At 36.3% G+C, this 17,502-nt stretch overlaps 1 protein-coding gene across 3 annotated transcripts in view; it reads right to left on the reverse strand.

Annotated features, from left to right (window-relative positions):
- Positions 1-8,700: 8,700 nt before the first annotated feature.
- The window catches only part of Asah2 (N-acylsphingosine amidohydrolase 2), an 87,238-nt gene continuing 78,436 nt past the window's right edge, over positions 8,701-17,502 (reverse strand). For 2 of the 3 annotated variants that reach the window (XM_078042051.1, XM_078042049.1), the window contains exons 19-22: positions 16,692-16,838; positions 13,731-13,790; positions 11,654-11,742; positions 8,701-9,130 (exon numbers count right to left, since the gene is read on the reverse strand). In XM_078042051.1, coding sequence (XP_077898177.1) covers positions 8,941-9,130; positions 11,654-11,742; positions 13,731-13,790; positions 16,692-16,838 — 486 coding nt within the window. In that variant the 3' untranslated portion in view covers positions 8,701-8,940. The remainder of the gene's footprint in view (positions 9,131-11,653; positions 11,743-13,730; positions 13,791-16,691; positions 16,839-17,502) is intronic. The other variant, XM_078042053.1, reaches the window with a different exon arrangement.

Below are 17,502 nucleotides of genomic sequence, written 5' to 3' on the forward strand. Positions count from 1 at the left end.
GTTTGAATATCTGGTTAATAGAGCTATATTTAATATTTTAATAAAATTGATATTCATTAATATTGCAAAAAAAGATAAAATTGGTTGTCATAAGCTGACCATATTATCCAGGAAAGTAAAGATAAGACATAATTATTAGATCCTCTAAACTGGAAGGCACCCACGAATTTTGTATGGGCTTATTCCTAAAAGGAGGAAATTAATCCACTGACCAGCTTAGTAGTGTGCTCTTGCTGACATAGCAGAGTACAACAGAAATATATTATCCCACAGTTCTGGAGGAGAGAAGACTCAGATCACATGTCAGCAGAGACGGTGTTCTGTGAGCTGTGAGGGAGAACCAGTTCCAGCTCTGTCCCATTTCTGGCCATTTGCTGACAATCTTTGGCATTCCTTTGCTTATAGAGACATCATTCCAATCTCTGCCTTCATCATCACATTTTATTCTTCCTGAGTCTCTCTCTTTCAAGGACTTCTTTTTTGTAAAGATGGCTTAAAACTTCAACTTACTTTTTGGTGGGGGGAACACAGTTCAACCCAAAAGAGTAAAAAAATCAAAAACAGATCAACATACTGTTTCCCACAGGTCAACAAGATCTGCTTCCAGATTTTGTATAAATATGTTCATATTTGTTCTAGCCACAGAAGAAAGTGTTTTCATTTGATAACCTTCAGGGGATTGTATCTGGAATACTAGTCAGAATGTAGCTTCCAGCTACTCTAACAATGAAATGTTATTATAAAAAAGGAGATGGAGGTTTATTTTCCCTTTAATTAATCATCTAAGATGAAGCCGTCTAGGGATGATTTGAAAACTCCAAATTGTTAGGGGCCCGAGCCCCTACTATTGTACTATTGTCATCTTTAATAGGGAGCTTTCATCTCTAGGCTCAAATGGCTTCTCTAGCTCTTGCTTTCATGTTTTTTTATACATCTATTAGGAAGGAAATTCAAGGGAATGTGTGCCTAGGACTCTTTAGAGCACGAGTGAGGAGTAAAACACACCACTTCTCTCATCCCACTGAAAAAGCTGAGCCAGATCACTAGATCTCGCTGCCAAATGCAGGCCTGAGATACACCCAGGCTGGGCAATGTAGTCCTTCCCCATGACCAACTAAAACCATCACTTTGGAAAAACAGGAGAGAAGAAAGAGGGGCCAGTAACAGTCTCTCCCACATCCAGTCAACCTCGTATATTTACTCATTCATGCTTCGCAAACTCCTTCCACTCATAAAATTGCTTACATTCAAGTTTCAAGAGCTTAATCTAGTCCTTATCCCTTGAATTTTCTCTATAACATGTGATGTAATTAACATTCTTGGGATTCTTCCTTCCCAACTCTTAAATCTAATTTCTTCTTCTTCTTAATAGTAGTATTTTTTTTCTCCTTCCTCTTTCTAAAAGTAAATATGTCCCAAAGTCCTGTCATTCCAATCTTTCTTCTCCCCCCCTCTCTACTCTTCTTCTAGCAAAATCACCAATTTATTTGATTTCAATCAATCAAGTTGATGTTTCCCCTCTCTCTTATCTTTTGCTCTATTTTTTCCTCCAATGCCCCCACCTCACATTTCCCAATGTGTGCTGGAATTTGCTACCTGGACATTTTGTCAAAGTCTCAGATGTCCACAACCAGATTTACCATCTCCCTGAAGTCTCTTTTACTCTGGATTTTTAGTTCACAGTCACTATCTTTCAAACAACGTTTCGGGGTTTTCATTGTTTTTGGACTGCCTTCCTCCTCTCACTCCCCACCTAGTCTAAGCAGTAAGTTGTGTCCACTTCCGTTCTTAAGTTTTATGCACCTGCACCCCTCTCACCGTTCCTGAAGCCATTCTTCTGGTTCTCATTCTGGCTTCCATTCCCTCTCAGTCTAGGCCACTCTAACAACCTCTGTCGGTTTTAATTCTTCCTACACTAATCTCAGAGATGTCAAAGCACATCTTTAAAAATAATTAAAGAAAGAATAGTGTCTTTAGGGTCAATCATGATTCAGTTTCTAGTGGAAGAATTTTTTTTTAGTTCCTACTATTTTCCAAATACTTATATGTATTATCTTATTATTGGCTAACTAAATTAACAACTAAGTAGTATGGAACCCACCTAGGTATTCACCAATGAATGAATGAATGGATAAAAAAACATAATATATATACACATTGGAGTTTCTTAATGCAACCATAAAGAAAAATGAAATTATGACATTTTTAGGAAAATATATGGAACTTGAGAACATCATGTTAAGTGAAATAAGCCAAACTCAGAAGGTCAAGGGTCATATGTTTCTCTCATATGTGGAAACTAGAGAGGAAAAATAAAAAGAAAGCAGGAGGGGGGAATATCCTATAAAAATTAAAGGAAAATTAGTAGAATGGAGAAAGGGGACCAAAAGGAGGAAGAGAGGGAGAGAAAGGGCAAATACTGGGGAATGACATTGGTCAAGTTATATTGTTATATTGCATGCAATATTGAGTATGTAGCAACAAAGTTCACCGTTATGTACAACTCTAATGCATCAATAAAAAATGGAAAAAAATAAGAACGAAGTAAGTTATTTCTATATATATACCCCACACTGTGCCAACAGCTTTACCTTATTTTAATCTCACAATCTAGAAAGGTAAATACAAGTGGTGTAAGAAACTGAAATGAAGAAACTGAGGCTTTTCAAAGTTAATTTGTTCAAGCTCTGACTCTGATTAAGTGGAGGGACTGATATTTGAGCCAGTTAGTTTCCTGAATATTCTCTTCTAATAATTAACTTATTAAAACCACTTCATGAACCAAGAAAGTAGAATGACTTTCTCAAGACCACAGCCATAATTCAAGTTGACCAAACTCCAAAGCTCATGTTTTTTTTTTCTTCCATTTTATACACCTTCCCATTTACAATCTATGGTTATAAGCTACCCCTCAGTCCATGAGAGATTCTTTTGCATTTGTGAAGAGTTGAGGTTAAGAGAAACAGATAAAAGCCCACAAGTCAGCAGAACACCATCGCTGTTTTGAAAGAACATTTGAGTATACATTCTCCTCATGATGGTGGCATCAACTTTATCAATCCACACCTGCTAGTTTTCTGAGTACCATTTAAGGACATCTTCCTCTACACTACCATCGCAGTCATTGGCTATTTAGATAATGTGATGTATCCCGACTGGACTTGGTTCCAAGCTTGCGATTACCAGAATATTAAATTCTTGGGTCTGTTTAGTTTATCCCAGTTTAGAGAAAAAAAAGTGAATCTTTCATATTAAACAGAAAACCTTTAATAAAATAGAAAAAATACTCAAGTCAATGTTTCCAGATTCCTGCATACAGACAATAGGATTTTCAATTTCCTATTTTCTTTTAGCTAGTGTTGAGCCAATACATTGTGGTTTCTAACTTGTTTATTATTCAAAAACATATCTAAAAACTAAAAACAAAATCAACAGAAAGAGAATTTCTGATAACTCAGCATTATGTAGGGTAAGCTACTTTGAAGTTTATGTGTGTAGCTTAGTTCTTAAGATATATAAGAAATTACGGTATACAGGCTAGAACTCTGGACCCCATCATTGGGGTTCCCACCTTAATAGATATAACAATGCAAAAAGAAATTAGATATTTGGAAACATGAGATAAAAGAAAAATAAGTCTCAGTAAATTCAATTCAAAGAAATGGGGTCATAATCCACAGAGACAGAGGATGACAACAGTTTAACTGGAAACTGGGTACAAAAATCAACAGGCTTGGTTACAAAGGGTGTGTTTTATTATTAGAGCAAAGGGCAAATACAGTCTAGTACATTTATGTTTTAAGTGATTAGTTTTAAGGGAGAAGATTCTAACTCAAATATAAAACCAAATTGCTATTTATGAAGGCAAAGTTCAGTAGTATATCTCTGACCAATCTTCCTTTGTTCTCTAACTAGAGTCTTGATAAACTGTTTGACATTCCCTCTCTCTGGAATAGTCCACTTGTCCTGCACGTGCATGATATCTCTCTCTCTCTCTCTCTCTCTCTCTCTCTCTCTCTCTCTCTCTCTCACACACACACACACACACACACACACTCACTCTCACACACACACACACACACACACTCTCTCTCTCACACACACACACACACACACACACACACCATTATCCTTCTAGCTAATTTCCACATATATTTTAGGTCTTAATTTAGATGTCATTTCTTTTGAGAAACCTAGTGCAATATTGCCCAGACTCTATGAGTGCTGTCTCCAATGCTCTGAACTACTGTAGCCATATGGGTCACTCTGTACAGTGATTGCCTGTTTACTTGTCTACTTTGTCCATTAAACTCTAAGTTCCTTGATGGGAAAAAAAAACTAGCTGTGCTTTCATCCTTGTTTTATCCTTAAGGCTTAGCACAATGCCAGTCACAAAGTACACAAGTGCTTAACATTTGCTAAAGGAATGCATACAGTCTGTAATATAAATCGTAATTCCTTTCCATCATCTTTTCTTTCTGAAAATATTTTTCCTAGGGTAAATCAAGCTCCAGTTATTTTGAAGAGAAATTAAGTTTGGTATGTTGAGATGAAGAAACTGAGGCTTGAGCACTTGTATATGAGCACTTGTATATTATGGTAACCTGCAGGGCTGGTAATAAAAAGAAAAGTCATGTGGCAGCTTCAATAGTTGATGTGTGATTTCTATGTTCACTACCCCCAATCACAGAAACACAGATCCACTTCCCCTAATGATAGAAATCTGTTTTAAGTGTGACCTTCTATCAGGCTGTGTTCCTGAGATGTAGAACAGATTCTCCAGATGACCACAATGGACATTTCATAAATCAAGAAATAAATCTCTAATGTTGCTACATATCTAATCTGTCCTGATTAACATGCTTGGTAATATCTGCTTTCTCCACATCTTTATTTTTGCTATTCTTGCTTTATTCTTGCTATTAATATTACTAGCCTCCTCTCTAGAAATAGAAAATACCAAATATTCTCTTTCCAATCCTCCCTAGCAGCTAAGAGTAGCCATGCAGCACAGATCTGGACAAGGAAATTGAAGGGAAATTCTACTTGTGCTCCACTAAATATTTTCAATCTTCCAAAAAGAGATTCTGAAAAGAACTTTCCTCTCCCCTTTTCCTTCTGTATGCAATTGTATAAAAACGTTTTTTGACTGAGAATATAAACCAAAGAATTAAGGCCAACATGTTTTTTAAAAATGTTTCAATGACATAATTGAGTGGCTATCCAAAACCTGAATTTGCCACCTCAAGACTGATTACAGTGTGAGATCATACGTATTGTTAGTGGTCTTTAATGGTTGGACTACTGTTTATTAGGAATATTTTGTTACTTCCCATTGAATACACCCTACCTAATTGTGTGATGTTTTAGTCAGCTTTTTTCACCACTGTGACTAAAAGGACAATTGTAGCGAAGAAAAAGTTTATTTGGAGGCTTACGTTTCAGAGGTCTCTGTCTACAGACAGCCATGTCCATTCCTCGGGGCTCACGGTGAGGCTGAACATCATGGTGGAAGAGAATGGCAGAGGGAAGTAGCTCACATGGTGATTAGAAAGCAGAGAGAGAGCCTCTACTCTCCAGATACAAAATATATACCCCATAGCCACGCCCCCAAAGAACTGTTTCCCCCAGCCACATCCCACCTGCCTCCAATTACGACTCAGTTAATCCCATCAGGGATTAATTAACTGATTAGGTAAAGCTATAACCCAATCATTTGTCCTCCAAACCTTCTTGCATAGTCTCACATGTGAGCTTTTGGGGGGCACCTCATACCCAAACCTTAACATACGGGAATATGTGAGCGTCTATCTCTAGCATTTTATGTTATCTTTTTTTTTAAATTTATTTATTTTTCTTATCTTTTTTTTCTTATCTTATCTTAATGTCAAGAGCCAGTATAAAGCAGAAAGTTACACTGGATACCCAGGAACCAAAAATACTATTTGTAATCACTGAAAACATGAGGTGACCATCTAGTGATGAGATTATTTGCCTGAAGCTTCAACCCTTGTGCTGATTCAGAAAAGTACAGTGATCTTGCTTACACTGTAAAACAAGCATAAGAGAGTAGATTGGAAAAAGATATTCACAAATAAATTTGTTATTGGTATCTTTGTTCAGAATTAGCTCATAAAACAATTTTATAATTAGCTACCTGCCTAGGAAACTCTAAGTTGACCAAGTAAGTAAACAGAATGCCAACCACATGTGTTTTACCAGTAGTTGATCTTCAGAGGTTGGGAAGGAGCTGATGAAGAAGTAACTCTATTTTGTTTGAATGGTTCTTTACAGAAGTTGTTTCCCTCTCCAATCTGATTTACATGTAATCTATTACCTTCATATCTCTCTTAAAAAAAAAACAAGTGTTAATTTGTCTACATTATTTTTCACTAGAAAATACCAAGTGTAATTCTTAATTTATTATTAAATAGTCTATTGAATATTAACAGTTTTACAGAATACTCATCGAAAAAATACAGACCTGGAAGAAGAATCAATCATTCATTGCTTTTTGCAGAAGTCACAGTATCATTTAAATCAGAATAGGCAGAGTACAACTAATAAAACACAGACATTTTGACATGAGAAACAAAATCTTCTCCAAAACAGTTCTCCCTCCAACCCAACCCACCATTTTCCACACTGCCTGCCATTTTTAGGAGTTTCCTTCACATGGTTATGCTCCAATGAGCCATTCCCAGCAGCAGTCACAGACACAGACTGAGTCCGCTTTTAGATTATTAGATCAGATTAGATACTTAGTGGGATTCTTTCATGCTCCGGTGAATTATTATGGTTCATGCTCAGGTGTATCTATAATGCAGAAATTCTGTTTTACTTTTATGCACCACAAAAAATACAGCTACATGGGGTGGAAGAAGTGATAGCTAGTGAGGTAATAAGTGTCTGTCTATCTGGGAGCAAAAGCACTCAACAGAGGGGCAGAAGGATCACAGGTGACAAAAGACCACCTTATACAGTTGCCCATGAACAAGAAGGAATCAAACTTTTTGAGAACATATGCAATAGGAGGAATGGAGATGTTGGAAAATAATTGATAAATTCTTCTGAGTAGTGATTAATACTTTAAAAACCCATATCATAAGTTCTAATGTAATTATTATTTTGGTTGGGGTTGATTACTTTCAGAATCACCTGTTCTTTTGGCTCCTAAACTTTTATGTTTAAATATGGTATTAAGAAAAATGATAACAAGCCTTGGAAATTCTCATTAGCTAATCCTTTAGCAGTGGACTTTCATAGAAAACCCTCTGGAGTACTGATTCATCAAAAAGTGTTCCAGGTTCATTCTAATTCAATTTATCATGTTTGAGTTGCTCAGCTATATATAAATGAATGTTAGTATTATCATTATTATTATTAAATCTTAAAGTTTGTTTTTGAAATAAAAATTGATTTTGTCCTAAAGTGTTAAAGCTTTTTCACACATACAAAAATCTGTGACTTGGAGTTTGGAAATTTACTTTGCAGTCTGGGAGCTCCTAGATAACTTAGATAATTTTAAATGCAATTAGTACTTTCAGGCAATTGATGTTAGACTATCATTTTTCATTCTTTGGAACATCCAACTGGGTATTTCACAATGCCCCCCAAATAACTTTAAAAATGTTATTTACAAAATTGTCTGCAGCCTCTATTCTCCCCAATTAGAATGTCTAATACAGAAGTCACACAACATGCAATTTTATGACTTCTGATTTTTAAATGTCTCTCCAGAACTTATGTATCAAATTCAAAATTTTCTCCCTCAAAATAGTTATCTTTTAACACATATTTTGTCTCAAATACGATCTCACTAATTGTCAAGGTCCAAATACTAGGACAATGCTGGACATGTAAATTTAGTAAATATTCTACACCTGAACAGGTCCATAAGTGAGTATGTGAATGAGCAAGTGAGCAACTGATAAAAGAATTGATAAGAGACTTTAGAACCTACCTTTGAGGACTTCCTTCCAGCCAGTAAAACTCCCACTGAAAACTCTATCCTAATGACAAAGCTTTGAGTTTGGGGTGAATTTGATTGGAAAAGAGTCAAAAATCATTTAGATTAAGTTTTGAGAATAAGAGACACAATCCAGCAGGATAAGGACACTTAAGGCAATAAAAGGCATGATCAAAATATTGCAAGTCTGACTTTCTCACAGTTGGGCTCTGAAGGAAATTCAGAAATGATGTGAGCATCATCAATGGCTCTGAACTAGGCATACCAACTCCAGAGTGACTACTTTGATGGACTATGCTTAATTGGGTATAAAAACTGGCATGCTAATTTTCTGTTTCTCTAATCGAGCTCATACACTTATGTAAGGTTACATAATATTTTTAAATGCAATTGGAGGAAAGGTCTTATAACCTTATTCTAATCTTAAATCGAAAAAAAAAATCTCATTTTTTTCCATCCATAAAAGGAAGGCTTAATCTAGAGGATTTTTGCAGAGTCTTCCAGAAAACTCTCACTAACATTTCAGAGGCTTTGTATCGAAGGGAACTGTCCCTTAAATAATCGCAAAGCCTTCAGGGAAATCATGCTTTAGGTTGTGAACTGCTAGGTGCTTGGCCACTGTAGTAAGATGATGGGACACACCTCTCTTTCCCTCCCTGCCCTCTCTCCTCTCTCCCTCTCCCTCCCTCCATCCCTCCCTCCCTCTCCCTCTCTCTCTCCCTTTCCCTCTCTCTCTCTCTCTCTCTCTCTCTCTCTCTCTCTCTCTCTCTCTCTCTCTCTCTCTCTCTCTCTCACACACACACACACACACACACACACACACACACACACACACGCCTCTGTCCCATTAGCAGTAAACTATCTGTCCCCAAACAGGGGCGATCATAGAAGTCCAAATGGTAGTTCACATTCATGTGCAGTCAGTACATACAGAGTAAAGCTGGTCTTTAAAATAAATAACAGCTTTTTCACTAAGTAGTTACAACTTCAAAAATGGAGGAAATGCCTTCAAATGGAAGTATGACCGCGGGCTTCAGGATCTCCATCTTGCGATTATGTCCAAAATATCTTATTCTGTAAATTCCTGGCTGGACTGTGTCTGGAATATGCCATTCTATGGTTGCATTGCTCCGACCCAGAAATCCCTTGTGCCAATAAAATCTGTTGGTAGAAAACAAATAAGCAAAACACCATTTTACTCTTTGACACATTTGACTGCACATATGGTACAGCACTATATTGTGTACAACCAGAGAAATGAAAAGTTGTGCTGCAATTGTGTACAATGAATCAAAATGCATTTTGCTGTCATATATACCTAATAAATAAATTAATTAATTTTAAAAAGTATGATTAGTAAAAGGGCTGGGAATGTAGTAACTCAGTGGTAAAGCACCCCTGAGTTAAGTCCCCAGTACCAAAAAAAAAATTTTGTGATTATTCATTCAATGAATATTCAAGCAGGGCCTACATTGAGCAAGGCTCTATTCTAGACATTGAGGATATAACACTGAACAGAATAGACATAAATGCCTATTTTCTAGAAGAGAACAGCTATTTGTAGAAATATCTTTACTTCTATCCTTCTAACTACCTAAACTCTGTCCACCCCAGGAAGCCTTCCATGATAGTCAGAACATAGATGTCCCCTGTTTTAAATTTCTATAGCATCCTTTTTGTCCTTATCAGACTCTGATACTTCTTTTCATATCAATTTAGTTGTTTAAAATGTATATTTTGAGACACAAGAGCTAAAGATACAGTGGTGAGCAAGATAAAGATGGTTTAAAGATTGTTTAAAGTTTCATGAACCTAACATTTTATTGGTGTAGGTATGGGAATAAAGGTAATAAACCCATACATTTTAGAATTTCGAGAGTAAGAAGTGCAACAAAGACAATAAGACTAAGACCCTTCTCTAAGGAGTCCTCATTTACACTGAGTCCACACATGCCTGGAGGAGGAAAAGCAAAGTGAATACAGAGAATACAAAGTGCCCAAAGAAGAAAATAATTTGCAGTGGCCAAGGAACAGAAAAGAGGTCAGCAGGAACAGTGAACTGGGCAAGAGTGGTGAGATGAGAGAAACATGGGCTCAGATCACACAGAGACCAGACCCTTTGTAAGAAACACAATGGCATAACTAGCCAATCCCTCAGCTGTGCAGAAAGTAAATACCTTGGGCAAAGAGGGTATGATCAACGTTCTGTGTGTCTCAGTGACTGCCTCAGTGCTCCCCATAAATATTTGACCAAACTACCCTGATGAACAAGACAGAGGTCTGAACATATCCTCAGTGCTGACAGGTATTCTGGTTTAGCTTTTGAAAATAAATCATCCTTTCTTGTTATCACTATAACCATTTTCTAACAATAAATATGTATTGTTTAAAAACTGCCTATATTTTAGATTCCTACACACCAAAGAAAACCCATGCCTGTATTTGTATGTCATGGTTTAGATACGAAGGGTCCCCCAAAAGCTCATTTTTGAGACCATGCAAGAAAGTTTAGAGGTAGAATGATTAGATTATGAGGTATGTAACCTAATCAGTGGATTAATCTACTGACGTAGATTAACTGGATGGTAATTGTAACAGGTAGGGTGTGGCTGGAGGAAGTATGTCTCTGGGGATATGCCTTTTGAATTAATATTCTGTCTCTGGTAAATGGAACTCTTTCTGCTTCTTCTCTCTGTTTCCTGGATGTTCTGAGCAGATTTCCTCCAAGCCCGTATTCCATGATGCTCTCCCTTACCTCAGGCCCAAAGCTATGCAGCTGGCCAACCATGAACTGAACATCTGAAACTATCAGCCAAAATAAATTTTTCCAACTCTAAGTTGCTCATATCAGGTCTTTCAGTCACGGGTGACACACAAAGCTAACTAAAACATTATATATAGCTATCAAAAATACCACAATATGATAAATCCTTATTTTTAGTTAACCATGTGAACCAAACCAGCATGCAGAGAATTACTTGGTTTAAAACAATCTGAATCAGACACAAATTGCCAAATGCCACATTTTATGGTGTGAGAGTTATAGACTTTAGAATAAAAATATTTTCTTATTTCAGACACATTGTCAAAATCTTAAAATTATCTATTCAGCTCAAGAATCTGGTAATAAAAGACACTGAGATGTATGTATTTCTCTGAAGGAATGCCATGAGCTTATTACCTCTTTTCTTGCATCTATAAGAATTAAATGTGATTAATTAAATTAAATGTAACTTCTTAAGTTTCAATAGTTCAAATAAAGAATCACTGGCCATATACAAACAAGCATTACAAGTTGAAAATAGACTTGTTCTTTACCCAATAGGAACATTGAGCTCTGTAGATACATCCCCGCTCCCTCAACCAAGATCCCTTTCAACCAATCTGCAAGAAGGTTAGTCAATTTTTTAAGGGTAATACCTATAATCATGGAAAGAAAAAAACTGCCAAGATGTCTATAAGACAGGAGCCATAACCTCATTAGCACCTAACATTGTAAAGGCACACACCACACCGTTTTGTCTAAAAAAAATCAATTAAATAAAGCCAGAGAATCCTGGGGACTTTGATACCATAAATACCATATAGAGTCAGTCTTCTCATTTTCCTTTCCTGCATTACTAACCAACTCTTTTCGAGGCTTTACACATATACAAAGACAAAATATTCCATAGTCATGCTCACCGAGTCTCCCAGGAGGCATCATTATACATTATCTGCCACGATGCTGTAGTGTTCTCATATTTCTCCACAGTGAGGAAGGTCTGGTGGGTCTGAAATGCAATTAACATAACTCATCAGGCACTGCACAGTCACAAAAAGGATCCTTTCTGTACTAAGACCTTTTGATGACCACGTGTCAACCTTGTATGAAAATGTATTTGAATTTCATCTGAATTCTTAGGCGTTCCGCTTAACCTATGCCATAGTCTCATAATGTTAACTTATCCAGTCTATTAAAAACCAAGACATTTTTAGAAATTTGAAGGAAGTGTAATTATGGAGCTCAAAGCAAATTTTGGAGGTTAGAGCTGAAAAGAAACTCGAAATAAAACTTGAGACTTTAAAAAAGGCATAAGTCAAGGCTTCTCATGATGTGTCTCTTGATCTATATTCTAAAGCTTTCTCTAGTTGCCTAGTGATTTAGGAGGGAAAATGGAAAAGTTTCTTCATCTCTCCATCTCCAAGTGAATGAATTATTAGTTACAGCACCTCCCTGAGTGAAAGCACTGAAAAGAATATATTAAACCTTCCCTGTCCTGTGGTGCTAAAGGCAGTCCCTCTATTTTGTCATAATGGATTCCCATAAACCATATCATAAGCAGATTTTATTTCCCTATTGGAAGATCACTGTAACACAGCAATTTGTTTCAGACCAAGAATTCAGCTTCAAATAAAGTACAGATTTGAATAATATGACAAGCTATTCAATGCAAAGGCCATAAATCTTCAATTTCCCTCAAAATCCTTTGGACTGTGACTCTTAAAGATAAGACTTGTGCTTAATTCAGCTTTATCCATCATAGTCTTTACACCTGTCATTTACCAGAGCTCAAATAACCCTTTATTGAATATACCGCTTACTTACACTGAGCCATGTAATTATATAAAATTCTTCTCTAATTATTCAACTGATGGATTGCATTCAATAAAGAAGTTTTCATAACCATAGTAATTTGTAAAGAGAACTGTTTCTGTCCAGTTAGGACCTGTTAACTATTTCTTTTTTTAATGTTTATTTTTTAGTTTTAGGTAGACACAATATCTTTATTTTACATTTATGTGGTTCTGAGAATCGAACTCAGTGCCTCATGCATGCTAGGCGAGCACGCTACTACTGAGCCACAACCCTAGCCCAGGACCTGTTCACTTTTTCTGTTAGTTGGGAAGGCCTTAGATGAAGAAGGAGATACCATGGATCCTAGTTACTACATCTAGAATACCAACTGGAAAACTAGTAGAAGCCACCAAACATTGGGGACAAAACATGGGTATCAGAAACTATTAACAGTTTCTGTTAGTTGGGAAGGCCTTAGATGGAGTAGGAGATACCATGGATCCTATATGAAAGTCTATATCCTATAAGAAAGTCTAAAATGCTATGTTATGACCTCTTAATAGTATACTTCCTCTGAAAAGCAGATTTATAAGAAGAAGGGTACTTTCACTTTCTATTTTATATACTTATAGTGTTCGTTTTTGCATTGTACAAGTGTTTCTGATGCCATTTTGCAAGATTAATAAATAAGCACCCTGTTAGTGCCAGCAGTCAAGAGTAGGGAATAGTCAATAAAAAGTAAAGTAAAGCCCGTGGGTCAGAACCCACACCCACAAGGCATCCACCCAGGGATCTGTAACCATCCCCCAGCAAAGGAGGTGGGACCAGGGGCAGCAATACTAGAGAAGAAGGAGGGGCCCACAGAGGAGGGAGACAGAACTAAGGACACAGTTCACTTGCTTGGCCCTTTAATTATTTTGACGAATTATTGGAGTTCTAAATATGAGTACATAAATGAGATTGTGTTCAAACATCATCTAAAAAGACAACACAGTCCTATATGAACTGTGCCATATGTGTCCTAAATAGAGCCAGGTTAGATATCTCCTGTGTACTATTTTTCCAGACTCCATTTCACATTAACTTTATCTCCTGCATATTTTCCCACATCAAAAAATAAGATGCAAAACAAGTTTGCACGTTTTTTCTTTATGTTGTGAACCTCTAAAAGAATTTAAATTTGCAAAGACAATTGATGCTTACCCGGTTTTCTGCTGAATTCTTTGGGTTAGCACCTACAAATGTAACTTCAGCAACTTCTCCCTAGAAATAAAAATTTCATTTAGTGAGCTCTAATAAAAGAATTTTTGCCGTACTCATATTCAAGTCATTATCTACTATATGTTCTGGATGCCTATATAGATTCTTTTCTGTTTAATCACATGATTACTTTCTAAGAAAAGGAGAAGAAGAAATACCCTTGCAACAATAAACATGGGGTCAATGAATTTTCTTCTGGTAGATTCAAATGTAGATGAAATTTTCTCATGCCTCCCTCCCACACACACACCCAGGAGATAGACTGAATCAAATAAGAGGCATTAAAACTCTCCATGGATGACTTATATTTCTATAAGATGGAGTCTCTGGTGTGCAGTACTCTACCACCTGAAATAATTTAAAAACTGAACAACAATCTCTGAGTGGTAGAAAACAAGGATTATAAGCTCTACAGTTATGTAGGGATTCTGACTGTGGAAATATATAGGAAAGCGTGCCCCTGGTGAGCAAACTCCTAGAGGGTAACAAGCACCCTGTTTCTTACCCTTCGAATGCCCTGCATTCTTTCTTAGGATCTAGTAATATAGCTAACATATGTGCAATGTCTATCTGGTATGTCAATGCCCTGAGATGCTTCTGTGTTAGAGCCTCATCAAGCCTCGACCTTGATTGCAGGCACATAGCTCCTGGGAATAGAAGAAATTATTTGCTAGATAATTGCAGCATTTCACCAAGCTCTGGACTCCGGGAGCTGCCCGCCTGACAGTAACTTCACACAATGGACTTTCTTGAGAACTGCACAAAGCTCCTAACATTGCATATTGTAACTGTGAAATGTAAGTGCCCAATAAGCAACCTTATTGATACTCTAAACAATAATGTGGTTATGGTACTAATGACCTAATGTAACCTATTGGTATAAATAAGTGTGGCCGCTTGGACACCACTCTGCCAACTTCCCTGCCTCTGTGCCTCATCTCTTCTTTATTATTATTATTCTTTAAACAATTGCTCCAAGTTAGTGCCTTCAGAGTTTAAAAGCCATGACACAAAAAGAAATTCAAGTCAAGCCAGGGAGTCTACCTATGTTGAAGGTATGGAGGAGGGAATTCAGGAAGGCTGAATAAGTTCACAGCATAGAGTACCAGAGAGCAGAGTACCATAGAAAGGAGAGTTAATGGGGCAGGGAAGGGTGACAACTCAAAATTTGCAGAAGACATAGTTTAAGTGCACAAGCATGCAAGGGAGCTACCTGAAGCCAGAAAAGATTCACCTGAAAGAATTAGGTGGAAGAATCCCCAGGTTCACATGGAGTTGTATGTAAAAAGTTCTGTTTCCATCAACCAGATTAGAAAACTTTATAATTAAGAAGAGTTTTACCTCAGTGGGATAGGGTGAGGGGTAGGGGAGAATGGATTTGCCCTAGACTAAAAGTTTTTCTGGCCCTTCCTAAAAAGCTTAGTAAAAAGTAAAACCATAGATAAAAGCAATACAACTAAAATCTAGTTCTTTGAAGACACAAATTACTGAAATCAGGAAGAAATAGGAGGCAACATTATCAACCCTAGAAAAATTAAAAGGATTATAAGGGAATATTATGAACAACAAATTTTATATTGTAGCAACAACTTAAACAACATAAACAAAGTGGGAAAGTTTCTAGACAAATGGAAATTGCTAGAAAGATAAAGATTACTAAAAAGAAAGTTAAATTCTAGGGAAGACCTATAATAGACTCAAAGGAAAAAACATAAAATATTTGAGTAGGCTTATAACAAGTAAAAAAATTAAATAAGTAATTAAAATTATTGCCATAAATAAAAGCCCAATTCCATAGACTCTTGCAGATAAATATAATCAAATATTCACACAAGAAATGATATAAATAATCTTCTTCATGCTTTTCCAGAAAATATAAGAGGACATGCTATCCAATTTGTTCTTTGCAACCTCTGCAGACAAAGACAATGCACAAAAGAAAACTACAAATATCCCTCATGGGTAAAGATATAAAACTCCTTAGCAAAATATCAGCAAGTTAGTATCAGCAACAGGAAAAAGCATGAATATGCCATATGAAAGAGTATTTAATATCTGAAAATCAGTTAGTGCAATATACCATTTTAATAGAGTAGGAAGCAAAAACAAAACAAAACATGATCACCACAGTAGCATCAGCAAAAATCCAAAACCCACCACAAGTAAAATTTGAACAAGTAAAGCATCAAAGAGAACTATCTCAACCTGATAAGGTCATCTACAAAAATCCTAAAGAAAGTGTCATATTAAATGAGGGAAACACTGAATATTTTTCACCTAAGATCAGAAACAAAGCAAGGATGTTCATTCTCACAACTTTATTCAACCTTGTATTTCAAGGTTTTAGACCATTCAACAACAACAACAAAAAAAAACAAACAAACAAAAAAAGTGAAGACATCCAGAAAACATACACAGAGCTATTTTTTAAAAAAATTGACATGTTACTATATGTTGAAATTCCTAAGGAATCCACACCAAAAACAAACAAACAAACAAGAAAACCCACCTATTAGAAATGATTTAGCAAGACTCTGTAGAGCACACAATCAACATAAAACGCACAGGCAAAGATCCTGCTTCATTTCCATACGCTTGATTTAAAAGACATATTCTCTCAGCGCCTGCGAATGGTTCTTTCACCATCCATTTAAGAAAAAAATAATATTTATAGTATAGAAATCTAATTTTACATAATTACCCCCAGAAAATAAAAACTTTCCCATTCTCTTTACTTACATTATTTACTTACAGAGTCTCTACAGAAAATAACTCTCAAAATGATCACTGGTAAAGCTGCCCTATGGTATGATTAGTAGCAGGTGGTAATATTAAACTATATCCTTCCCTTCACCTCCAAAAACATGTCTCTTAAATATTTTAAAACATCTCTCTGAGTCTTACCACTCTGTATTTAGGTTTCACTGGCTCTAGGACATCCCCAAAATTTCTGCCTATTGGTGGTTTATCCTCAATATTAGGAATCAGTGGGATCATCAGTTGTTTGAAAAATGGAGGCTCTGGGCCACTGCTCATGTTGGCGACTGTATCCTGAAACAGAGAGCATTTGCTTAAGGAACACAATGTGGAATCAAAGATCCTTTTAGACATCTATCTCCAGAAATAATGCTTTCATTAAAGGAAGTGCGTGCGTACACACACACACACACACACACACACACACACACACACACACACACACACCTAATGACCTTTAACAAAATGTGAGCCTGGATGACCATCATTTGTATTTTGCCATTAGAAGAAAGTTTTGGTCAGAGGTTTCTGTTTTATTCCCCTGAGAAGTGTAGTACAGGGATCAGAGAGGAAGCTTGTAAGCACAATACTCAAGTTTAGATTCTGGGGCAGCCATTTTTAAATTGTGTGGCCTTAGGACAAGAGCTTCACACATGATAAGCCTTCATAACATGACACTGGAATTGTTCTCTGAATCTACAAAACGTGTTGAAACTCTCCTAGAGTCAGTACCAATTTTCCTTCTGAATTTTTGTCTATAACAATTAAAGAAAATAATAAACACATTTTAATTTCAAAATTTAAGATCAGTTGACATCCTCACTGGTTTAACCTCTTTTCCACAAAATTTACCATTTCTAATAGTTTCCTCAGAATGTGAATCTCAAACTTAATAGCTCTTGGTATATATTTAATGTTATTTAACCTTCACAATGTGTATTTATCTTTACAACAGCAA

Source organism: Ictidomys tridecemlineatus, chromosome 1, assembly GCF_052094955.1.
Source record: "Ictidomys tridecemlineatus isolate mIctTri1 chromosome 1, mIctTri1.hap1, whole genome shotgun sequence".
Taxonomy (NCBI): Eukaryota; Metazoa; Chordata; class Mammalia; order Rodentia; family Sciuridae; genus Ictidomys; species Ictidomys tridecemlineatus.